This window comes from Hyperolius riggenbachi, chromosome 1, assembly GCF_040937935.1.
Source record: "Hyperolius riggenbachi isolate aHypRig1 chromosome 1, aHypRig1.pri, whole genome shotgun sequence".
Lineage (NCBI taxonomy): Eukaryota > Metazoa > Chordata > Amphibia > Anura > Hyperoliidae > Hyperolius > Hyperolius riggenbachi.
In genome coordinates this window covers 216519685-216546334 of record NC_090646.1, presented here as the reverse complement: position 1 = coordinate 216546334, position 26650 = coordinate 216519685, and the positions used below count along the sequence as shown (strand labels likewise).

General features: G+C 41.4%; 1 protein-coding gene across 2 annotated transcripts in view; it reads right to left on the bottom strand.

The window, feature by feature from the left end:
* NDNF (neuron derived neurotrophic factor) overlaps positions 1–26650 on the bottom strand; it is a 66585-nt gene that overhangs the window by 6069 nt on the left and 33866 nt on the right. For both annotated transcript variants that reach the window (XM_068280390.1, XM_068280400.1), the window contains exons 2-3: positions 8171–8356; positions 4569–4693 (exon numbers count right to left, since the gene is read on the bottom strand). In XM_068280390.1, coding sequence (XP_068136491.1) covers positions 4569–4693; positions 8171–8356 — 311 coding nt within the window. The remainder of the gene's footprint in view (positions 1–4568; positions 4694–8170; positions 8357–26650) is intronic.

Below are 26650 nucleotides of genomic sequence, written 5' to 3'. Positions count from 1 at the left end.
AAATTAGCATATTGTGATAAAGTTCATTATTTTCTGTAATGTACTGATAAACATTAGACTTTCATATATTTTAGATTCATTATACACAACTGAAGTAGTTCAAGCCTTTTATTGTTTTAATATTGATGATTTTGGCATACAGCTCATGAAAACCCAAAATTCCTATCTCAAAAAATTAGCATATTTCGTCCGACCAATAAAAGAAAAGTGTTTTTAAAACAAAAAAAGTCAACCTTCAAATAATTATGTTCAGTTATGCACTCAATACTTGGTCGGGAATCCTTTTGCAGAAATGACTGCTTCAATGCGGCGTGGCATGGAGGTAATCAGCCTGTGGCACTGATCAGGTGTTATGGAGGCCCAGGATGCTTCGATAGCGGCCTTAAGCTCACCCAGAGTGTTGGGTCTTGCGTCTCTCAACTTTCTCTTCACAATATCCCACAGATTCTCTATGGGGTTCAGGTCAGGCCAATTGAGCACAGTAATACCATGGCCAGTAAACCATTTACCAGTGGTTTTGACACTGTGACCCCTTGCCAGGTCGTGCTGAAAAATGAAATCTTCATTTTCATAAAGCTTTTCAGCTTTCCAAAATCTCCTGATAGCTAGCTGCATTGACCCTGCCCTTGATAAAACACAGTGGACCAACACCAGCAGCTGACATGGCACACCAGACCATCACTGACTGTGGGTACTTGACACTGGACTTCAGGCATTTTGGCATTTCCCTCTCCCCAGTCTTCCTTCAGACTCTGGCAACTTGATTTCTGAATGACATGTAAAAGTTGCTTTCATCTGAAAAAAAGACTTTGGACCACTGAGCAACAGTCCAGTGCTGCTTCTCTGTAGCCCAGGTCAGGCGCTTCTGCCACTGTTTCTGGTTCAAAAGTGGGTTCATGCTTCCAACTGCTGAAAAGTTTTATGGAGATGAAGATTTCATTTTTCAGCATGACCTGGCACCTGCTCACAGTGCCAAAACCACTGGTAAATGGTTTACTGACCATGGTATTACTGTGCTCAATTGGCCTGCCAACTCTCCTGACCTAAACCCCATATAGAATCTATGGGATATTGTGAAGAGAAAGTTGAGAGACGCAAGACCCAGCACTCTGAGCTTAAGGCCGCTATGGAAGCATCCTGGGCCTCCATAACACCTGAGCAGTGCCACAGGCTGATTGCCTCCATGCCACGCCGCATTGAAGCAGTCATTTCTGCAAAAGGATTCCCGACAAAGTATTGAGTGCATAACTGAACATAATTATTTGAAGGTTGACTTTTTTTGTTTTAAAAACACTTTACTTTTATTGGTTGGATGAAATATGCAAATTTTTTGAGATAGGAATTTTGGGTTTTCATAAGCTGTATGCCAAAAACATCAATATTAAAACAATAAAAGGCTTGAACTACTTCAGTTGTGTGTAATGAATCTAAAATATATGAAATTCTAATGTTTATCAGTACATTACAGAAAATAATGAACTTTATCACAATATGCTAATTTTTTGAGAAGATCCTATATATTGTCTTGTCACTTAAATGTCCCTCAGGTCGGCTCTAACCCTTTGCTTTATGCCCTCCTCTACCTGCTCTACCCTCTAACCCACCAACCTCGACTTACGGCTCTCTATACCTACCTGCTGCTCTCTCCCACCTACCTACCCCCACTGACAGCTCTCTGTGGTCTCTATACCTACCTGCTACGCTCTACCACCTACCTACCTACCCACGCCCACTGACTGCTCTCTGTGCTTTCTATACCTACCTGCTACGCTCTCCCACCTACCTACCTACCTACCCACCCCCACTGACTGCTCTCTGTTCTCTCTATACCTACCTGCTGTGCTCACCTACCTACCTACTTACACTGATCATTCTCTGCTCTCTATACCTACCTACTATGCTCTCACACCTACCAACCTCTCTGACCTCTCTCTGTGCTGTATATACCTACCTGCTGCACTCTCCCACCTACCAACCAATCCCCACTTACTGCTCGCTGTACTCTCTATACCTACCTTCTATGCTCTCCCACCTACCCACCCCAACTGATTGCTCTCGGTGCTCTCTATTCCTACCTGCTGAGCTCTCACACCTACCTACCCTCACTGACCCCTCTCTGTGCTCTCTTTACTTACCTGCTGCACTCTCTGACCTACCTACCCCCACTGACTCCTCTCAGTGCTCTCTATACCTACCTACCACCAACTGACTACTCTCTACATTCTTTATACCATACCTAGGGAAAGGGGTGTGGTATTAGGGGGCGTGGCCTGTTATGGGGCGGAGCTTAGGGCGCCAGAGCTTATGTGCCTATAGGCTCCTGAGCTGTAAATCCGGCCCTGCTCATATAACAAAGCAAGTTGTTTTATGAGCTAAAAAGTAATTACACATTTTACTTTGGAAACAAAAAAGCTACAAGAGTGGATTGTTGATTATTTTTTATGTAATGGACAAATTTCAGTGGGCAGACACAATTCACTTTTTCTCCTAGGTGATATTTGTACATCTCATCAATGAAATGTTTTTTAAACCACCAGCAAGCAAGAAAATACTCAGATAATTTTGACAGTAGCTATTCACCTCTACTATCTGGTACTTTTTCAATTTCAGAGTGTGGAAAAGATATTTTGAATAGAAGTTGAAAATTATCTCCTAGGAGAAAACTTACAACAAAAATGTAATTGGATCAGGCCGTGGCCCATATGCAATTCACTTTTTCATCTGAGTTTTCTCCTAGGTGATATTTTCACAATTTGTAAATGAAATGCCTTTTAAATTGCCAGTAAGCAAACAAATACTCAAAATAATTTTTACAGTATTGTTTCACCTACTTTTTGGTGCCACACCTGCCTATAGCAACACTGCTCTCCGGCACACTTGATCTGTCTCCAGGTGCGTACAATGCATAATTGCTAACTAGTGACAAGATATAACTACAGAAGCAGCTGCAAAAAACTGCATCGCATCGTATAATGGATATGGAGTGATTCAGACTGGAAGATAATTACAGATTCCTTAAAGTGTACCTGAGAATGAGATCAGGCAAAAGAAAGAAATTATACATACCTGGAGCTTCCTCCAATCCCCTTCAGGCCCTTTGATGAAAGCACAGTTATGCGTCATGTAGAACTCTCCCGCCGACAGGGGCATGATGGGCCATGTGTATGCAGCCAGCCGCGCATGTGATCAGCCTGAAGGGGGCTGGAGGAAGCTCCAGGTATGTATAATTTCTTACTTTTGCCAAATCTCAGGTTTCCTTTAACTACTAAATACAAATCTGTTATATGTTGTATAAGATGCACCAGTGGGACCAGAGGCAATTCCTCACATCCATAGGGGTGATATTTACAACAACCCGCTGCACAGAGAATTTACAACAACACAGCACACAGCTGATTTCACTAAAACAGCATAAGGAAAACACATTCCCTTCTCTCACTGCTGACCCTCATCTGTTAAAACATGGCGTGGCCTGGGGCAGTTTTGTCCTTTTGTCCCCTGGACAGCATCCTGTGTATGTTACACTGTTTCTTAGTTTACACATGTAACCAGAATCTAAGATGTTAAACAAAAAGTTGTCTCCATCAAGAAGTGGGTGAACTATGTTAAACCAAAGGTAATTTAAAAAAAAAAATGCATTTTCTCACAGGACCTGAAATGTTTAATTAAAAACGCATACATCAGTGCATAACAAATATTCCAGTAAAGTGGGTCAGTTAGTTGATTATCACCTATGAGTCTGAAAATGTTTCCAAACGACTTTGTTGTTTATCATGTAAAGATAAATAAATGCTCGTTTGAAAAAGCATCCAGAAGCCTTAATAGACAGTAAACACGTGATGAAAAGTAAACAAATGTGTATTAAAGTGAAACTTCATTGTCACTTAAATTTTGCTGCAAACACGTACCAGGGTTGCACTCTTGTTTTTGCAATTGAATTTGATTAGAAATGGCCTGCCCATTTCAATTTGCAACCAGCTATCAATTTACAAAATTGACTGTAAGCATAAACTACACTTATTTTCTCTCCTGGGAGCTGGCCTTTATGTATCAGTGCAAACTGCCCATATAATTCCTCTTTCTGCATGTGTAATATGCTGTATAAAGCAAGAGGGCTTTTATGTTTCAAAGCTGCACTAATCTGACTTGCAGCAACCCTGGGGCCAGGAAGATTGGTAGGATTACCACGGCCCCCGCTCTGAAAGTTTCAATCCAGACAGCACTGACTGAACTTGCAGAACCCTTAAAGACAGTGAAACCTGTAATCCCAAAGTGTACAACATTGCCTCTCTGACCACTATCCAAGCACCATGTGTAACTAGTTTAAAATGCAGTAAATGCAGTGGAAGATGTCAGTGCTGTATAAACACATATGAATAGTGCAATGGCCCAAACACTGCAGTACATAATAAAAGGTGTTAGAATATGCTGGCACTGTTATCTTGGTTTGATAATAGATGGCAGATGACAAAACCATGCATATGTTCTATGAGGTCTTGGCTTCTACCACTCTAATCATTACAGCAATTAGAATATCTTTAGTTCAGTATAGGAGGCTGTAATGTTACCTGATCCTTCCCCACTGGCTTCCTCAGGAAGTTCCTGCAGAGTCAGTTTCCATTCCAGAGGTGCATCACAGGGTGTGACAATAACTGACAGAGGTGTGTTGTCTTCCTCTACCACAAAGAAGTACCTGGATTGAGTAGAGTAGAGACAGCATGTTACAGATACAAGTGACTCCATACAATCACTTACAAGGTAGCATAAGTACTAAATCACTGTTGTCTTGCAGCACAGTGGCATGGATTCAAATTCTATGACATCATCGCCATGGAGGTGTACTGTATATCATTCCCTGCATTTGCATGGATGGCCTCTAAGTGCTTCCAGCTCATCCTATTTCCCAGAATCATATCGCTAGGTTAATTGGTTTCCACCCCAAATAGCTGTAGGATGCAGTACAGACATTAGATGGAGAGCACCTTTGAGGAGTAAGTGAGTGGTTTAAAAGTCTCTGCAAAGTCCACAGGTAGAACTGTATCAGAGTTATAGGAACATGTAAGATTCATATATTTCCAACCAAGACTAAATCTATGTACACACTGTAGATTTTCCTCGGTTGAAGCGATTGTTCCTCTTGTCATATTACTGTCCCCCAATACCTATGTTTCCCTGTAGGAACTTTACTGGACAATGTGCAGTGAGGTGGCCTTTGCACACTTCCACCTCCCCTCACCATAGAACAGTACACACTGCATAGCTGGAAGCTGTCTGTGTACAGTGACTGCTCCAAAACTGATGCCCAAAACAATCTGAATAAACCTTTTAGGGTGCCAAATCTAGCATGTGTGTATGTAGCTTTAAGTTAAGCTTTAACAAAATGTCTGAAGAACTGTCCTGCTGATATTGCCCATTTTTTGACAATTCAAGTGGAAGCTTTGGAAATGCATATAATTATTGCCTACAGTGGGCTTTCTATAAGAACACGTTCAGGGCCAGTTTAAGGGGCCCAGGGGCAACTCCCCCCCCCTTCCCCCCGAAGTTACCGAACCTGCTGGCAGAGGGAGAGACAGGATCTACTGTCGGTTCCAGCGTCTGTCTCCTCCGAGCGGTTCGGTTCCAGCGTCTGTCTCCTCCAAGAGGTTCGGTTCCAGTGTCTGTCTCCTCCAAATGGTTCGGTTCAAGCGTCTGTCTCCTCCAAACGGTTTGGTTCGTCGAACCGAACCGTTTGGAAGAGACAGACGCTGGAACTGAACCACTTGGAGGAGGTATGTATATAGATCATGTCTCTCCCTCTGCCAGCAAATTCGGTTACTTACTTCACTGCCCACACAGGGCCCCGGGGAGCAGTGCGGGCAAGGAGAATGTAGCATGGTCGGCGCTGCTGGGGCCTCAGCAGAGGTCGGGGCCCCGGGGCAAATGCCACCTTTGCCTCTATGGTAACGCTGGCCCTGAACACGTTCTCAATCTGGTCCCATCCACACTGATATTTAGATCCAAGAAGATAACATATGAGGTACTGACTGAATGAATTCTTTCTGTTTTAGGAAAGCAAACTTTTGTTTTTCTTAACATCTTAGTAAGGGGGCTTTTAGGACCATTGTAGTCCCTTACACACCCCAATGAGTTCTGGGTCACCATGAGCTTGCTGGTTAGTCTGTGCCTCTCGGATTTACAAGCCCTACTCCATAGAGCCAAATTAATCCATGCCATGCACTGATGAGGATCAAACAATCCGAAACAGTCTGTATGCATGTTGGATTATTATGGCTCTGTACATATTAACAAGCTGACACATCATTGCATTCCAGCGGTTCTGGAGGTGTGTTTAGCTTCTAAGGGTACAATGGTTAATTTGCATATATTCAGCAGTGGTGCCTGGGAGACATCTCGAGCTCACTCCAACCTGAATTATCGCAAATTCTTTCTGTTTTAGGAAAGCAAACTTTTGTTTTTCTTAACATCTTAGTAAGGGGGCTTTTAGGACCATTGTAGTCCCTTACACACCCCAATGAGTTCTGGGTCACCATGAGCTTGCTGGTTAGTCTGTGCCTCTCGGATTTACAAGCCCTACTCCATAGAGCCAAATTAATCCATGCCATGCACTGATGAGGATCAAACAATCCGAAACAGTCTGTATGCATGTTGGATTATTATGGCTCTGTACATATTAACAAGATGACACATCATTGCATTCCAGCGGTTCTGGAGGTGTGTTTAGCTTCTAAGGGTAGAATGGTTAATTTGCATATATTCAGCAGTGATACCCTGGGAGACATCTCGAGCTCACTCCAACCTGAATTATCGCAAATTCTTTCTGTTTTAGGAAAGTAAACTTTTGTTTTTCTTAACATCTTAGTAAGGGGGCTTTTAGGACCATTGTAGTCCCTTACACACCCCAATGAGTTCTGGGTCACCATGAGCTTGCTGGTTAGTCTGTGCCTGACTGAATGTGTCAATCTAATGTTCCTATTGTTCTCAATGTCATTCATAAACACCTGCGCATAGTTTCTCAGCATTGCATGCCATGCAGGATGTACACTTCTATGAATGATGGTGTCTAAGAAGTACCACTTGCTGTGGATAATATGATCACAAGTAAATTTTGAAACATACAAATATTTGAAGAGTTCCCCATAATCATGTAGAGAATATTTTCTAAACATTAATTTCTGTTTAAAATGTTATTAAGCTGTGTAAGTACAGGTATATAGATATTTTCTAACTGTGAAATCTAAAGGCTTACTATAATAGAGCTCCTGCAACAGTTTTAAGATCCCTCTGAGCAAGGTATCACAAGTGTACCCTGAGGTACATTTACTCTACATTGAGAACTCAGGGTACAGAGTAGTCATTTCATGTATCTACAAGAGAATTCACACAGCACACTGGTTTGGGTACTGCAGAGGTGTCAATGTACTCAACTCACATGCCTTCATTGATGCACATTTCTCACAGGTCCCCATCTAAGCAGATTTCAGTCACTCACAGGAAGCATGACAGAAATTTGTATAGATAAAGCCACAGGACAGAAATAAAAAAGAAATTCCAAAAAAAGTTCTAGCACCCCACCAAACTATCAGAATAGTGCCTCCCAATCAGCCCAGTAAGCTGTAATAACATAAGAGAATGCTAGATGAGGATATTGAGGTTCCAAGACAGACAGGGCTTTGATGGCTAGATTGAGACTCTGATGGATGATCCATGCATGGTTCTCCAACATCATGACTGATGAATCTCCATTTCTGATGGAAAAAAAAACCTCCCCTGGCCAATTGGAAGACTCTCCAGGTCTACCTTTCAGTAGGCAGGAATCAAGAGATAACTTTACTTATTGTATAAAAATGGATGAGTGCGGGGCACTAGATGACTAGAAGTCAAGATTTCTATATAGACATCCTTGGGAAGGGGTCAGTCTTTGATGAACAGATAACTACTGTATACGTATGATCATAAATGCAATTGGTCCTAAAATCAACTACTCGTGTTTTATCTGTAAAATGAAACAAAAGTTTGAAATTGGTGGCTCCTTTTTTGTTCCAGTTTTATTGCACGTGTCTTTGTAAATTAATCACAACAAATGTATGTGCTGTGGAGAATCACAGTTCATGTGTAGCAAACATAGCTGTCAGCGTACTGCTCTGCATGCAAACCTTCACATAAAGCCTACCTTTTAGGGTTGTCTCTAAAAAGATAACCACCGATCTCTGCACCATCAGGAATTATGGAAGAGTCATGGAACAGTGACTTCTCTTTAATCTGCATTTGGAACAGTTCTTCATCTCTGGTAGGAAGTTTCTGGGATTTCAGGTAAGTTGGTAGCAGAACCAAAATTACGTACCAATGGGACAACATCCTGTACACAAAATGAGATGACAATAAACATATGAATATGTATACATTAATATGAATTACTATATTAATTAAATTAAATATTCATATTCTGTGGACTAATTACCGGTAAATAGAAATTATGAACTTCAGCAAGTTGAGGAAAGAGGCAGAAGTCTGCACTGCAGGCAAATTGGTTTAATCCAAAACTAAAGGGCAAACAACAACATTGTAAAGTGCAAGCTTGTGCAACAGGTCAAAAAGTAGGTGCACATACCGGTCCTGGTGGGAAGTCAGTGGGTGGTGGGTGCAGGGCACAGCTGCCTGATGGCTGTTTCATGCAAAAGAGCGCTTCTACGGAGGCTTAGCCATTAGGCAGCTGTGTCCTGCACCCACCATGCACTGACTGACCACCCGGACCGGTATGTGCACCTACTTTTTGACCTGCTGCACAAGCTTGCACTTGCTGTTTGCACTTTAGTTTTGGATTAAACCGATTTGCCTGCAGTGCCGACTTCTGCCTCTTTCCTCAACTTGCTGATATTGAATTCTTTATGTCAGAGCACACAAGGCATGGTAAGCTGGTTAGCTAGCCAGCCCTTGATGGTACAGTCGCAACCTTCCGATATACGCTGCAGTGCCAACGCTTGTCTCCACTCCTTTACCTCTCGAAATTATGAACTTATCACACAATAAAATAAAGCAGGATATTGAACATTTTGACTAGTAGTGATGTGAGTTTCAAAATTTCTTTATACTGTAGTTCTGTAAAATGGTAAATTAAAATAATCCAGAATGCAAAAGTTAAAGCAAAATTTGGATTGCCGTTAAATTTGTTACAATTAATTCATATGTATATAGATTCATTATTAATATGTATCAAATTAAATATTATGGTAGAAAAAAAATGATAATTAATTACTACTAAAACACAAGCAAAAATCAAATAGCACATTGACTTCCTTTGAAGGATACCAGAGCCGAAACTATTAGGAGAAACGGGGGAGCAGGCATGTATGGGGGCCTGTCCTGATAGCCACCGCTCCCCATGTTCTCCTCTGCCCCCCCCCCACCTTCTTACCTAAAGACCCCCCGGGACTGGCCCCCATACATGCCTGCTACCCCCGTTTCTCCAAATAGCTTCGGCTCTGGTGTCCTTTAATATGTTGGAAATGATTGGGAAAGCCTGAAAATAAATAATCTGTGATCAATCAATTGTAGCTGGTACTACATTTTTTTTGTGATTAAGTAACATGGTGGATGCAAAGAGGTAAAGTCTTTAAAGTGCACTCTAAGCAAAAATAATGCTACAACTTTTAAAGTGTAGTAGATTCTGCACTGATAAGCACTTGAACATGTCGCTGATTGCATTTTAATATTGGAATAAACCGAATTGCTTGCAGTGCCTGAAAATAAATAATCTGTGATCAATCAATTGTAGCTGGTACTGTTACACTTTGTAATCTTCAGATATGAAGCTCTGTAGTCCATTTAAAGCAAACCTGCGAGGAAAAAATTGTTGATAGTTAAATACTTACCTCTGGATGGTTTAAAGGCTTCCCACATCTTCCTTCTTCTTCGGTGGCTGGATTTCTGTTCCTGTACGAGCGCATCCATACTGGCAACACAAGAGTGAGTACAGCCCACGTATGCCCAGTAAAATGAAGCAGCTTGTGTATGTAGGAAAAAGCCATGCAAAAGCTGCTTCATTCTCTTGCGCATGTACACACTGTACTCAAGCATGGATGAGCTCAGACATGGACAGAAGCCACGATAAGCATTATTCAACAAGCTCTTGTTGAAAAGTCTTAGAGGGCCCCAGCGCTGGAACAGTGGGCTGCAAGAAGATCTGGGAATGCTCTGGACTAGCCAGCAACTTCCCACTACTGAGGTAAGTGCCTAATTTTATTTCCTGAATCCGCTTCAGAAACGACAAGACAAATAACATTTTTGTTGCACTTTTCTCCTGGTGGACTTACAGCGCTTGAGCTGCAGCCACTAGGGCACACACAGTAGATAATAGCAGTGTTAGGAAGTCTAGCCCAATGGCTCTTTACTGAATAGGTGCTGTCTTAATGCACAGGAAGAGCCAAGATTCAAAGCCACTGCTTTAAAGCTCTACTAAATTTAAATTTAAGAATACACTAGTTTTGCTTTCAATCAGCCTCATGCACAACATAGCAGTAATACTGTTGTTCATAGACAGAGGATGGCAGTATTACTCTTATTTCCAGCAGCAAGTACTGAGCGTTATGGTATAAGTGTGACCCATGGTACTCAAGTAGCGTGACTGTTGTTAAGCAGTAACGAGCGTTAATTAACTGAGGTAGCTCAATCATCACTCTTTTAAAGAAGCCAAACAAACTGCCGCTTCAAGGAGTGCTATATCGAAATGACGAGAATAAAAAAGTAAACATATGAGGTAAATAAAAACAATAATTAAAGCCACACTCAATAAGCCTATTAATTATACTTATAAAAAAGTATTACTGATGGGAGTTACACTTACTGATGAAAAGCTATATACATCTATTCATTTGGCCCAAGAAATGAGTCACTGAGGGTGCCTGCTTGTGGCTGCAGTCACACAACTGCTAATTTACTAACCTCACAGCAACCTCCACTATTCTGATATGATTCAGACCAAGGTTTTTTTACCACCTAGTTGCAGACCATTTTTAAAACATACAATCCAGATTTTCTGGATCACTTATCTGATGATATCGTCCATGGAGAGGATTTACAATCTCTGGAGATGCCTTAAAGTGCCAAATAATTGTAAAAAATTTTTTGAATGATCTAAAATACAATTGATTTGTTAAATCAACACATTTGATAAATAATTGAGTTATTGCTTTATAAGCATAGTTAACAATATGCATGTAGTTAGAAATGAAGTGTAATTAATAAGTATTTCTTAAAAAAAAAATAGATCATATACATCAACTGTAGGATCTAACACACACCATACAATCTTTAGAAAAACGGAAAAAAAAATTTGAATAAAAAAAAGCTTTTAATTTTTTGGGGGGCGGATCCAATCATATTTATTGAATTGCCGTAAAATTGGATCATTTTATTGTATCGTGTGTGGCCACCTTTAGTCTGACTTGATTCACCCACTAAACAGCCAAGAGTCATGCTGGACCTTAATGACATGTCATTATTTCATGCGCGGGTGATCTAAGTTTGCATATGGCAGAATAAAGATGTCTGACCACCATTTAATGTCTATGCTTAAAGCTGTATCCATCTCAAGCACTGACATTGTAGACAATATAAAGCTGACACTGTGTGACCTTGCTTGTAACTCAAGAACCACCTGATCATTGATTGAGTACCAGCAGCATCTAGCAGCCTTAAGCTAAGGTAATTCAAGCACACAGTCTGCACACTCAGCTAGACGATCTATCTATCTATCTATCTATCTATCTAAATTCAGCGTGAAAACGGTTATCGTGTGCAAAAATACATGTTTGCGCGATAACGCAATTTTTTCGTGCGTTAACATTCTGCGTTCGCGCGATAAATTTGCGCAAATGTTAACGCACAAAACCGTGCTACAACGCGCGCAAAGCACTTTTTCATAACTGTGATAACAGTTATCACTGCTTTGTGAATCAAGCCCTATATATATATCTGCTGACGTATCTCTGTCTGTCTAGCTATTTTATAAGCCCATAAACAGATGAAAAAGGAAAAAAATTCTTCCCTATCTGCCATTTCACCCACTAATCTGAAACATCTTTGATTATAGGATTATACAAACCAGTGCTTCAATCCTTAAATTCTTAAGAAGAATAATCTACTTACAGAACTCTAAAAACACACCATGGCAGAGATCCAATTTACCCTTTCTTTACATCCGTCCAGATTCAAGACGGTTTAAGTTGATTTGTAATGTACATCTGTATAGTATCAGTGTAATGTATACACTGTTTAATCCAAAGGACATTTAGCTTTGTCCTTACAAAAATACAGTTCAAAAGTTTCAAATACACTAGCACTGTAAGTTATATGGATTTTATACATGCTCTCCCTCTTTTTCTATGGCAATGACTACACATCAGAGCATTAACCGTGGGGTGTATTCAGTGTTAGCAAAATTGCCCAGCTCAAGAACCGCAAAGCAATTTTAACAGTACTTCTGTTTGGACAATGCCATAGCACGTGTTGTGCAATTTGTGCGACTTGCATTACCTAGGTAACGTGTACAGTGCCAAGGTAACGCAAGCTATGCAAGTAGCTGTCGGAAGTACCTGCAAAATTGCTGTGCAGGTCCTGCATACGGCAGTTTGGGAATAATTTCTTTGATAAATTCAAATTTTATGAAGAAGTATTTAAAGGAGCTTTGTCGCATAAATTTAAAATGTAAAATATATGTAAACATATACAAATAAGAAGTAAAATGAGCCATAAATTAGTCCTGTGTTGCTGTCACTTACAGTAAATACTAGAAATCTGACAGACTAGCCCATCTCCTCAAGGGGGGGGGGGATTATTAAAATTATTTAATTTCAAAAGAAGTTAGTGAATGGCAGTTGCTCCATCCAACTTCCCAAAAAGTGTACGGTGAGCAGGGAGGCAGCATCTTTGTACAAATGTTTTTCAGGGAATGTCTTTTTAAAGAATAAAGGCCATGCTATGAATCCTCTATGAAGAGATGGACTAGCCCGAAACCTGTCGGTAATGTCAGATTTCTACTACTTACTGTAAATGACAGCAACCTAGGAGAAAATACATTTATGGCTAGTTTTACTCTGGAAGAAATGTACTTCTTATTTGTACATGTTTACATATATTTTAATTGGTAAGATTTTCGCAGCAGAGGTCCTTTAAATACTCAAGCTGTACATGAAAGAGGGGCTGCATACATGAATGTTAAAAATGAAAGTGGGGGCAGCACGTGGAATGGGAGGGGTGCTGCCGCTCTTGGGAGGGGAGCCCCAACATACTTGGCCTAGGGGCGGAAAAAGTATAAATCTGGCCTTGCTAATCAACAAACATTTTTTTAAACATAAGCAACATTTAATAAGATTATGCAAATCAAATTAACAACTGTATCTGTATCTAAAAATTGAAAATTAAATGTATAATTTCCTTTTATCTCAGTGAGGTCAGAAGCTCGTGGAGCACTTCCTTATGGTGTAGTTGCTTTCAATTTGAAAATGCAACACAAGATTTAATGACACAATGAGCTGTGTCAAATGTAACAGATAAAGGGATGCTTGGCATCATTATTATTTCACCTCCCAATGGCATGAAAAAGGAAGCAGGTCATTTGTACTGTGGGAATATTTTAGGAGATAGCTGAAGCAAAGCAAAGCTAATCCACTCACTCTCACTGTTCCTTTTAAATAATCAAAGACATATTTCAAGTAGTGAAGCAGAACAACATGGTCGCAGTAAAGCTCTTGTCTCGTCATGCTGAAGTGACTCGTGATGTATCCTAGAAAACACTCAAAATTCAGTGATTTTGCCAAGATGTTCTTTATAGGAATTTCATTGCAGAGGGCATGCTCTGAAGTGTCATATGTCCTTCCAGTTAAAGCCTAGCTTATCTATGACAGTATTCTATAATCCCCTCTCATGCGGGAAGTCTAATTAATACTATGAAGAAAAATGCTCAGCGCCTGTCTAGTCATTGCGCATTAGGCTTTTGGACTACATTTTTTTTGTGATTAAGTAACATGGTGGATGCAAAGAGGTGAAGTCTTTAAAGTGCACTCTAAGCAAAAATAATGCTACAACTTTTAAAGTGTAGTAGATTCTGCACTGGTAAGCACTTGAACATGTCGCTGATTGCATTTTAATATTGGAATAAACCGAATTGCTTGCAGTGCCAACTTCTGCTCTTTTTCCTCCATCTACTGCATTGAATCCTCCTGGTCAGAGCACGCGTAGCATGGTAACTGGTTAACCAGCCAGCCCTGAATGGTACAGTTGCAACCCTCCTGTATACACTGCAGTGCCAACGTCTGGCTCTACAACCCCTATTCTCCATTAACTTTTAAAGTGTACCTGGGGAGAACCCATGCTGTCCTCCAGTGCACGAGCGGTTCCGTGGTACTGTGCAGGCGTGGCCATGCTCCCGGAGGTTCAGTACGAACGTGCTAGCATCAGAAGAAGAGAGCGCCCTCGATGTTAAAGCGGACCCCAGGCAGTGGTGAAGAACAGCATGAGAAGCCTCTGGAGGATGCGGCTTCCCTCTCTTTAGGTAAGTATTTATTTTGTTAGGTACTTTGATGGTTCTAATTAAATGTGATCTGAATTATAAACACACCATTATCCCTGGCTGCTTATTTACATTTCAATAAGTATGTTTTTTATGTTTTTAAGTGTCTCATATAATTTCTAAGGGTCAGTTCACACCTGATGTGTGCATTGCATTTCATGTTAATGCAACACTCATGTCTCTATTGCAGCATCCTCTGCTGGTCCCGAACAGAGTTGTGCCATTTATTAAATGAATAGAAGCACAATCCACTGTCCAGAAAAATGTGTACAACAGTAATTTCCTACATGCACTGGATATAAATGCAACAGATCACTGTGAACTGGCCCACAGAATATCACTGCAGTCTTTGAATCCATTTTTCATCCTGTTCATTAAAATGCAAAAATGCAAATCAGAGAACAGACTGTAAACTGCCTCTTGTTCAAGTTTGGACGTGAGGCTGAGGACAGTAGGATGATCTCACTGTTGGCTAGCTGGAAAAGCACTCTATATTTCGATGAGATGCATCATGGGAGTCTCACTTTTACTGTTTTATGCATCATGGGAAGTGAGGTTTTTTTTCCCTTTTGTTATGTAACATTAAAAAAAAAAGACTGTTTATACAGTGGTTGTGTGTAGCATAGTTCTACTGTACTTTAAAGTGGTGTAATTCACAACCAAAAACTACTTATGTGCAAACTTTAATAGTAAAGACATGAGTACAATTTATGGGGCTCCATAGCCAGCTTTGATGGGACCCCTCACTTGATCCATCCAGCTACATCTCCCCCTCACCAATATCAGCTACAAATAGCCCTTATGGTCTGGACCCTGTCCTTAACATTTACTATATTCTCTATTCACTTTGCCTACCTTTGTATTTATTTTTTTCTACACCTGAAATAGAATTGATAGTCTATATTAATCAGTGGCAAATTGTAAATCAATACAAATGTATTGTGTTGTACCATTTGCGTATTCGTGGGAGGCAGGGGGACTTGCAGCTTGCTGCAATTTTGATTTGCACCCTGTTCACGTTTTACAAACAAATGTATTGAAGTGCTGCGTGCTGATTAGTGTTGGTTAGCACATATGGATGCCCAAGATATGTGTCAGAAACTGTGAGTGCAAAAATGCATAGATGAATGATAATCCATGATAATTAGTGTATACAATGAACAGAGGAGCCAAAAGTATAAAATTAGATTAAATGAGCTTAAAAACCAACTCAAATGGCAAAAATGAAGGAGGAAGTGGTGGTCTTACTTCCCTCAAGCAGACACGACAATGACTGCGATTCAGACACTCAAACACATTTGTTAGAAACTCCCCCAAAAAATTTGCAACGCATTTCGCAGGCTCAATCCCGCTTCATCAGGCAATACAGGGAGGAGCATCAAGCGATCTGCACAAGGATTCAAGTTAAGCACCTCTGTGATAATTAGTTTGAATGTAGCCCTAAAGTAGCGCTTAGGGCCCTTTCACAGTAAGTCTGTTGCGTCGCAATGGACAATATCATCACAATGTGATAGAATGATATTCCTATGGGGCTTTTACATCCGGTGTTATGCAGCAAGTACTTTCATTATTCTGTATGCTTCACTGTAAAAACATACACCGCACCTGCAATGCGCAATACATCTTCTTGGCAGGGTTGCTTCGCAATCGTATCCCAACACAACCTGCACAGTGTAAAAGGGCCTAAGGATGTTACAATCGCAACCCAATCCTGTCAAAAAGTTGAACCACGTGTTAGACAAGCAGTGCCACTATACAGTGTAGCACACACAGTACATTGTATGCTTCACCAATGCTGTAAATGCACACTATACCTGGTTATCATGCAGAATGCTGTGCGTTACTGTGTCAGAACCTGATGCATGATTCCACAACCACACTGGATGCAAGAGCCGCATAGGAATATCATTGCATTGTGTTGTGATGATATTGTCTGTGATGCAACACAACTGACTTGATGTGAAAGTGCCCTTTTTCCATTGATGAAAACAAGGGAATTTACCTGAAATGTATTGGTACTCTGCTTATTGGAAGCAAGCATCTAATTCATATGAATCATGAGGTACCAAAAAGACACAAGATACTGTTTAGGGCCCTTTTACACTTAATCAGTTGCTATCAGTTATAGTTGAACGAAAACTGATTTTCAAAGTCATGTCCATGTTTTCCTATGGCTTAGTTCCCACTACATGCATTTTAACTGAAAGTTTTTTCACAGTGCACTGCTATGGAAAACACGCATACCAATGCGTACTGATGCACACTAACACATACCAACACATTAAGGCCTCTTGCACACTGCAAGCGATTACGATTCAGATTCCGCTTTTTAATTGGTTTTTACTTTCGATTCCGTTTCTGAATCCGGAATCGCTTGCAGTGTGCAAGAGGCCTTAGTGCAAAAGGACCCTTAGAGCCCTTTTACATTTAACGCATTTTAATGCGTTTTAACTTTCCATAGCAGTACATTGTGAAAAAAGCTTCTGTTTCTCAGCATATAGTGTGAAAACGGCCATAGGGAAACATGGACATCACCCTGCACATCAGTTGTCCTTTCAGTTAAAACTGACAGCAATAGAGTACTGCACTGTGTTACAATTGATATAGTGTATAAGGACCCTAAGGGTCCTTTTACACTTAATCAATTTCTGTCAGTTGTAACTGAATGGACAACTCATGTGCTGGCCAGTGTCCATGTTTCCCTACGGCTTCTTTTCACACTATACACTGAAAAACTTCAGCTTTTTCACAATGTACTGCTATGAATGATAAAACGCAAGGCATCACAATGCATGAAAACACATTAAGTGTAAAAGGGCCCTTAGTGTTTCAGCACTTCAAAATATAAAAAATTAAAGAACCATTAAGTAGACCGATGCCTAAAACTCTTCCTAAATAGTTTTACTTTTTTGCTCATTCGGCTTTTTGTTACAATGTTGCAAGCTCTGCAGTCTTTTTATCCTGAATGGAGAATTTGGTCACAGAATAACCACTATTGAAGGGATCGGCTTACGTAATAAAAGTAAGCCACAGCACTATAATCCTTTTTATTGGTTCCTTTTGCATTGTTACATAATTTTACAGGGTCCAGTATTCATTCTTACACACCCATTCGTCTGTAGTTAAATTCAAGATTTTAAAGCATGCCAAAACCATAGCGCCAATAATAAAGAGACTAATGAAATTTAACGAAATTATCCCCACTGTCTTGATCTCAGCAAAACGTTCACCACAATGCTACACTGTCATCAAGTGAAAGAGTTATGATTGTGATTTACTGGATACAATTGATCTGGTATAGCTGTAACAATGCATCTGGAACAAATAAAAGCCAGTGCTTAATTAGAGGGAGCTGAAAGTCCATGAATAGAAATTAGAAAGCAGAGCTAAAAGAATGCTGTGGTTATTCTGTGCTGGCACAAGTATATGTATAGGTTGCACCTCAGTATGTGCTCCTAGCCAACAGTTTTATGCTGTTCAGCAGGTTGCTTTGAGAACAAATTATGCCTCGCTTTAGTAGTGCTACTACTGGCTTAACATAATTCGAAATTGACATGTTAGAAAAAGTGGAAGACAAAAAAATTTCCAGTGTTCACTAAAAAACAACAGGTATTACTGAGATTCTACATACAGGGCAGCACCACTTGACCACAGCTCCAGGGAGATCTGTCAATCCCCATAGCTTATGATCATGAGTCTTTCATATTGTTTGTATATGAAAAATGTGTTTAACCGCTCTGCGACTGCCTAACGCCACAGAGTAGCTCCCCCAGGACCACCTGACGCCGATCGGTATCAAATCCTGGGGGTGAAGATTAGCGGGGATTGCACGCATCCCAGCTGAGTTATGGAGTTCCGCTCCATAAACAGTCAGCCAGCCGCAATCGGAGCTGGCAGGCTGTAACAAAGGCCAAAATAACTTGTAGAGCGCTGTGATCTAGCACAATGCTGTACGGGGGACAGCTTTGTCACTGAGCTGTCCCCAGGAGAGGCTCACAAAGCGATCCCTTTCATAGGCTGATGCCTATGAGAGGTGATCTTAGTGATTGGGTCTCGGCGGGAGGGAGGGAAGAGGGAGGGCTAAATAAAAAAAAAATATATATGTTTTTATCAAAAGAAAAAATGCAATAAAATGAATTAAAAAAAACAACAACAAAAGGCAGTAGCAATTAGATGCCACCAACAGAAAGCTCTGTTGGTGGCAAGAAAAGGAGGGCAGATTCATTTGTGTGCTAAGTTGTATGGCTCTGCAGCAAACTGTTAAAGCTACAGTGTGCTGAATTGTAAAAAATGGCCTGGTCACTAAGGGGGGGAGGTGTAAGCCTGTGGTCCTCAAGCAGTTAATATACTCAAGAATTTTAAGTGTATGGCTTGCAGTAGAATATACTTGAATGCACAAAATAATTGTTAGTTAATTTATATTATTCATATTTAAAGTGTACCTAGAGCTAAAATGTACCTGAAGCAAAAAAAAAACAAAAAACTGAAAGGGAAGGATAATCTAGAGGTGTCCGCCTTTCAGCGAGGCCCCTTTGAACAAATTCCGCAAAGGCTTGTGGAAAAGCTTTGTGTGGCCGCACACCTACTCATGTGCGAGCGTGGCTGCACTGCATAGGCGTGATTGATGATGGCCCGCACCAATGCAGTAGCACAGAACCACTCATGCATGGCTTTGCCTCTGTGCACAAGTGGATCCGTGCTACTGCACAGGCACATGCTGTCAATGCACCTAGGCAGTGTAAAGGTCCTGGGGTTTGCTTTAAATGTGGTCAAAATATATTATATTGAGACTCCAACTGATAGTTCAGTAAACTTGTGTTATTCATTTTAGCCCTGTTTTATGATGCTGGATTGTCCCTGACATTGATGCATACAGTAACTGACTATGTAGAGGCCTGCACCAGGTTGGGTACCTGAAACTGTGTCACGTTCAGCTGGGTTTGATGTTAATAAAGCAGATGAAGGAGGGCCTTTGGTGGGCACCCCTACATCACCTATTGCTATTCCTAGACAGGGAATTGAGAATCGCAAAAAAAGGCTACGCAGACGAGCTGGAGCAGGACCTCTCCTCAAATGATGCACAAGCCGTTTGGCGGGGGCTCAAAGCAGCCACCAACTACAAGCTCCCCCCCAAAACGCAGCTTCCAGCGCCGAACTGATGGAAAAACTCAGCGGCTTCTACTGCAGGTTTGAGGAGCAGGAGGCTCCAGCGGGGCTTCCAATACTACAGGTCCCCTTTACTCCACCCCATGTCTCAGCACCACCATGCCAGAACTCGACCCCCCTGGCTGTAAGTGAGACTGAGGTGGTGTGCCACCTGTCTAAACTTAATGCCAGAAAAGCCTCAGGCCCGGATGGGGTGTCACCGGCCTGCCTGAAAGCATGTGCACAGCAGCTTGCTCCCATCCTTTCCTCCATCCTCAACAAGTCTCTGCAGAGTGGCAAAGTACCAACATGCTTCAAGAGGTCCACCATCATTCCTGTCCCCAAAAAACAGGGTGCCTCAGACCTTAACAACTTCAGGCCTGTCGCACTCACGTCGGTCATAATGAAAACTTTTGAGAAAGCAGTCCTGCCCCTCCTTAAACACAAAACTGAAGCCCAGCTAGACCCGTATCAATTTGCTTATAGGGCAAATAGGTCAACCGACGATGCCATTAACATCTGTTTGGAACTTGTCAACAACCACCTTGACAAACCAAATTCATATGCCAGGGTCCTCCTCCTCGACTTCAGCTCGGCGTTTAACACCATTAGCCCCCAGATACTACAGGAGAACCTGGCTGAGCTCGGGGTCCACCCCACTCTTCAATTGTGGATCAAAGACTTCCTTACAAACAGATCTCAGGTTGTCAAGATGGGCTCCACCTCCTCGCAACCAAAGATCACCAACACAGGGGCCCCACAAGGCTGCGTCCTGTCACCATACCTGTTCTCCCTGTACACGAACAATTGCAGATCCTCGGCAAATTCTGTCAAGGTAATAAAATTTGCAGATGACACCACCATAGTCGGCCTGAACAATGATGAGCAGGAATACCGCCAGCAGGTTGACAGGATTTGCCACTGGTGCAGGGAGAACAAGCTGGTCCTCAACAATGCAAAAACCGTTGAGATTGTCATTGACTTTAGGAAACACGCCTCCACCCCGCCTCCACTGCACACTGGAGGGATGGTGGTGGAAAGAGTGACCTGTGTACGCCTCCTGGGCACCACCATCTCCAATACCCTGAAGTGGAAGACAAACACTGTCTCCATCCAGAGGAAAGCCCAGCTGAGGCTCTACTTCCTCCGCCAACTGAGGAAGTTCGGCATGTCCCAAAAACTCCTGAGGAGCTTCTACACCGCAACCATTGAATCTGTCCTCTGCTCCTCTATCCTTGTCTGGTATGCTGGCTCCACCGATAGCGACAGACGCAAACTACAGAGGGTTATCAGGTCAGCGGAAAGGATCATCGGGAACCAACTTCCTGCCCTGGACTCCCTCTATAAGACCAGACTACGTTCCAGAGCACTGAAGATTGCAAACGATCCCTCCCACCCTGGCCACCAGTTTTTCAGTCAGCTCCCCATGGGGCGGAGGTATCGGAGGTATCGGTCCATCGCGACAAAGACCACGAGACACAAAAACAGCTTCTTCCCCTCAGCGGTAAATTTGCTGAACACGATAAACTCTGCTCATGCCCTCCCCCCTTAGGCTGCCCCTGCTCCCCCATGCTGACTTTAGGCATGTAACCCACCTGGCTATGGAAAACGGTGGTCTATGGTTATGTGTATGTGATGAAGTGATAGGATTGTGGTCTATGGTTATGTTTTATGGCTTATGGTTATGTTTACGGCTTATGGTTATGTTTATGGCTTATGGTTATATTTATGCGATGAAATCATGTCTACTATGTTCTATGTCCTGATGTCTCTTACTTTTCTATGTATACGCCCTGTATCCGTTGTGCCAAGCCCAATTCCGGGCACGACCCAGTCGTGCTTGGCGAAATAAAAGCGATTCTGATTCTGATTCTGTTACACTGCAAGTTCTGCATCTTTAGGACTTGTGGGTGCAAGAAATGCTGAAACCATGACCACCATGCTGTAGAATAGGGATGAGGAAATCTGTCAAATCTGTCTATAGGTGGCCACACACAATACAATAAAAAGATCTCATGACAATTCGATAAAAATGATGGCAGTACAGAAAAATCGAAAGCTCCTTTCATTTTTTTTTGCCTACTTATCCCTAGAGTAGATTTTTGGATCCAATCATTTGCACAGAGTTATCAAGTTCATAATAGATCTTTGCAATATTTTATAGGTTAGTTATTTTCTGCTATATTTTTATGAACAGCATCAGTGATAATTATTTTTATCTTTTCTCCTCCCCTCCGCCACAAGATAATGAGTACCTGTAACATTAACAAAGTGCATAAGAATTCCTCTGGTTAGCCCTGCCTACTGCTGTGCCAATACAACTATACGGGCATTCATTGTGGTAGAGGTGGTAGAGGGGATGGGAGACATCAGAGAATGTAATGGCACTGTACTCTTCACAGCATCATTATATAAATTAGTTCATTCAAATCTCAGGTACAGTTAAGGTGACTATACATGTAAAGATTGCTGCTCGATGTAACCAACAGATTGATTCCTCTTTGATATGAATCTGATCAGAGGGGGATCTAATGGATCCATCTCCTTCACACTTTTCAACAGATTTAGCCACAAAATCTTTTGAAAGTCTATTGAACTACAGCATTGCACTGTTGGATACAGTGCAACTCTATGGGCTGTCAATTTTCAGCTGTTCCCTTGCTGTGTCCGAAGGACCAAAATTTTCCATCCAATCAAAATTTCAAAATTAAGATCAATGTTGTTGTGCTATAGATTTCGATCAGGGTAGTTGGATCTGCTGGGGAACACTGATGCATGTATAGTCTGGTTTAAAGGGAGTTCCTCTGACCAGCTTCACTCAGAAGGAGTAGATATGGTCAGGTAGCATAAAGCAAAACTTGTGTGCAGCAATTGTAGACAATTGCAGGATTAGGATTTCATGTTAACAATGCTAAACGTTTTACATGCTTTAAGGAATCAGAATCAGAATCAGAATCAATTTATTTTCGCCAAGTAAGTTTGCACCTACAAGGAATTTGTCTTGGCAGTTGCTTAACAAACACAAACAAAAACAATACAAGGACAGACAGTGTGAATATTACAAGTTAAGGACATTATAAGTATAGTGGCAGTAAGCAATGTGAGAATTGTTCATGTTTAGTTCTGTGCTGATTACTTTCAGTCCTAGCAGCTCTAACGTGGTTCAGCATTAAGTATGGCTACCGCTTGAGGAAAAAAACTGTTCCTGTGTCTAGAGGTTCTATCTTGAGTACATTCTTAACTGTGTGTAAATTCATTGATTTAGCTCAGACTAATATTTGTGTGTAGTGGTGGCCACAGACAGACAAACGATGGCATAGTACCATTTCTGATTGATATTCCTCATATTCAAGGCCAATCGAACAATCACAGCAGAAGCTCCACAAGTGGCTTCAGATTCTGATCAGAATTCTAGTACAAAAGTGATTGGAAGTTGTTGAATCTGCCACTACGGTGACTCCGTACTGCCCAACGCAGTTCAAAACTAACAGTCCACCATGATGACTGCCCACAGACAGATTTCATTTTATGACAGGACTGACTAAACATTTTCAATTATGGGAGAGATTACTGTAGATTACCGTGACATTGACTAGTGTGAAAAGGAATTACTGTTAATATCAAAGGATTTATTTACACAAACCATATCTTACTAGATTTACTCGACTTTATTGCTACAAAAATCATTGTCCACCTTCTTCCGCTGATATGAATAGAACCTCATGCATGCTCTTGCTCAAGACCACAGCAGTGAATATACATGGCCAGCAATTATATTGCTTTGATGCATGTTACAGCGATTAAAATTACTGTGAGGACATTGCGCATGCCAATTTTACCAGTATTTAAGTGATAGTTGCACACATAATACAAACACGCTGCTAGTATAGCGAGCATTGTGCAAGTGTTGGTAAAACATGTTGTATAACGCAAGTTGCGCTATGTGCGCGAGGCAAGCTACGTAGGTTGCCTAATTACCAGTAAAACTGGTGTGGGCTATGTGCGACTTTTAGTCCATATAGCCCAAGGTGCGACTTTGGGTTTGGCAATCTTTTACCCGGGGGAAGGGGGTGGCAGACTGCTGAAATAACATAGTGGACTGTGAGTTCTCCAGGTGCTAACAGAATCCCAGCCAGAAACCCCAACATAATATCTTTGATGGAACTTAGAGGGATCATTTCAGTATGCAAGGACTTTAAGGGGGTGGGGGACTTCTTCAGTGGTGGGTTGATTTTTGGCACTGTTCATTGTGGCTTTTGTAATTCACACCCTGTAGATGTCTATTCAACTCAGAAATTCCATTTCTCAAAGCTGATCATGGCGCTTGCCATTTTCTAATAGGGTCATTAATTTATTAATTCGAGTTTTAATAGACGATCACCGGTAACTGTGATTTTGTGTGTTCTTACTTCACATCTGTAGAGACTTGGATAGTATTCACTGGCTTTGAGCCGTTGTGCTCTACACAAGACCCCTTATTGAAGAAGACGCAACACCCTTTCATCTAACAAAGGCCCTAGATATGAAAGACACCAACAGCCACTTTCATGTGCCAAGTTGAAAGACAACAAGCAATGCATTTAACCACTGGTTTTCACAATGATTCACTAAAGTGGGATTTTCATTTGAAGAAGCAAATATAATTGCTTTCATTTGAAATTGTTAACATTATATTATAATTATTGATTTACATAGCACCATCATCTTCCATATAAAACATCGTTCACATAATACAAATGTAGTGTCCAACTCAAATGTGCCAGTACCTAATACATTATTTAAGACACTATACAGTGGGTATAAAAAGAAAGCCCTGCTCTTGTGAGCTTACAAAAGTATAAGGGGAAAAAAGCAAGAACCCGCGAGTTTGTGAATAGTAAGTAAGCTGTATGGGGAACAGAACTTGGTAATGACCTAAAATGTTAAATTATGTCTTTGCCTGAATAGGTGAGTTTTAAGGGTGTACTTAAAGGACCACTACAGTAAAAAAGTAAGCAGTTAAAATCTAACAGAACCGACAGGTTATTGCCTAGTCTAACTGCCAAAATTGTAAGAAACCAGCCAGCCTCCCTACTCACTATTTTGGCATTTAGACTTAGAAACTTCCATTCTGGAATTGGGTTTAAAAACAAAGAAAATTCTGAGAACTCCCCCCAGGAGGAGATGGACTAGTCCAAAACCTGTAACAAACGTTGGAGATAAATCTCCCAATGGTGCATTTTCCCCAGGTGGAATTTGTCTTTTTTCTCGTGTTGATTTCCTGTAACTTTCCATGTACTGAACTTGAAAAATAAATCTCCCACTTGTACATGCAGGCAGCCATAAACACAAAGAACAAAAATACCTTTTTTCACTCTATGCAAAACCCTAGGAAAAAAGTTTAGCATTGACTTCCACTTCAGACAGTTATTTATCACAAAGATTTTGTATGTCCACTTGGGTTAATCAGGATCTTTACTTATGTTTATTATGTTTAGTATAAGCACAACTCGATACAAACATATAAAATGTAATAAAGCAATGATGAGTAAAGTAAAGCTACCAGCAAACTATGGGAAGCGAAAAACAGAAGTGCAGCTGATTGAGTCTTATCCAATATTAGCTAGATACCAACCTGCACTAGTGACACTACCTCTCAATATTATTATTTTCCTCTCATATCGCATACATTTAAAAAAGGCGCCTTTAAAATGGTGCAGGATAGCGGTAGTAGACTATCGGTACACTTACAGATATTCTACTACTTCATTCAAATGGTAAAATATTGGTAATATTTACCAATAGTTTACTTTGACCTAACTTCTCCCTACTCTCACACAGAACCCTCCCCTGCTGGTTCCTAACACTTAATTTCCCCCCTGATGGTGCCTAATACTTTACAACCCCTCCCCCCCCCATAGTGCCTAACCCTTAACCCCCCCCCCCCCCCCCCCCTTGGTAAGCAAGTAAAGTTAACCACCAGAACCTAACCTTAACCTGTTGCCGACCGATCCACGTCAATTGGCGTGAACGTGGCGGCAGCCCCAGGACCACTCCTCGCTGACCGGAGTAAAGTGGTAGGGGCGGGGATTGCAGGGGATCGCGCATCTTCACATGAATGACGGAGCTCCGCCATCAGTCTCCCAGCAGCGATTGCCCCGCTAGGAGACTGTTAGATGGCGAAACCGTCTATTTACATGGTATAGCGCTGCGATCTAAGGCAGCGCTGTACAGCGGACAGCCGTGTCACTCGGCTTTCCCCTCCACAGGAGGGGACAGCCGAGTAGTACGGCCCTGCAGCGAGGCCTTAAAGCTGCAGTGGCCTATTTGGTAAAAAATGGCCTGGTCACTAGGGGGGTTTAACACTGCGGGGCTTAAGTGGTTAACCCCCACCCCCTTAAAACGAATCCTGTTTAGAAGGGCGCCCGCTATAATAACGGATGCTTTTGCCGCTCACTATGTGAACTGTGGCTACAAATGGCCGGCAGAATGCATAGCGTTTAGCCCCTGCTGTTTTAGTGAGCACCCTTTTAAACAGGAGGCTGCCTGCGCCTTGTTTCAACTGCTCCGCACATATCCATTCAATATTACACACAGCATTATTTTGAAAATACAGTAAAACCTTGGATAAAGAGTAACTTGGTTTAAGAGTGCTTTGCTATACAAGCAAACATGTTTGTGAAATTTTGACTTGATATACAAGCAAAAAAACAACTATACATCATGTCCTCACAACTGAGCCGATAGTTCTTATCCCTTTGGTGCTGTAAGAATGTACTTAATTGTACTTAATCTGAGTATAGAGACTGTGCATTTCCATGTAATCCTCAAAAGTAGGCAAAAGCAACTGTCAATGGATAAGTGCATAATATGTTGGTGCTTTATTAATAAATAAATAAATAAGTTCCTTGTTAAATCTACACACACACAAAAAAGTTGGGGTGAGCCAACAGACGGCAA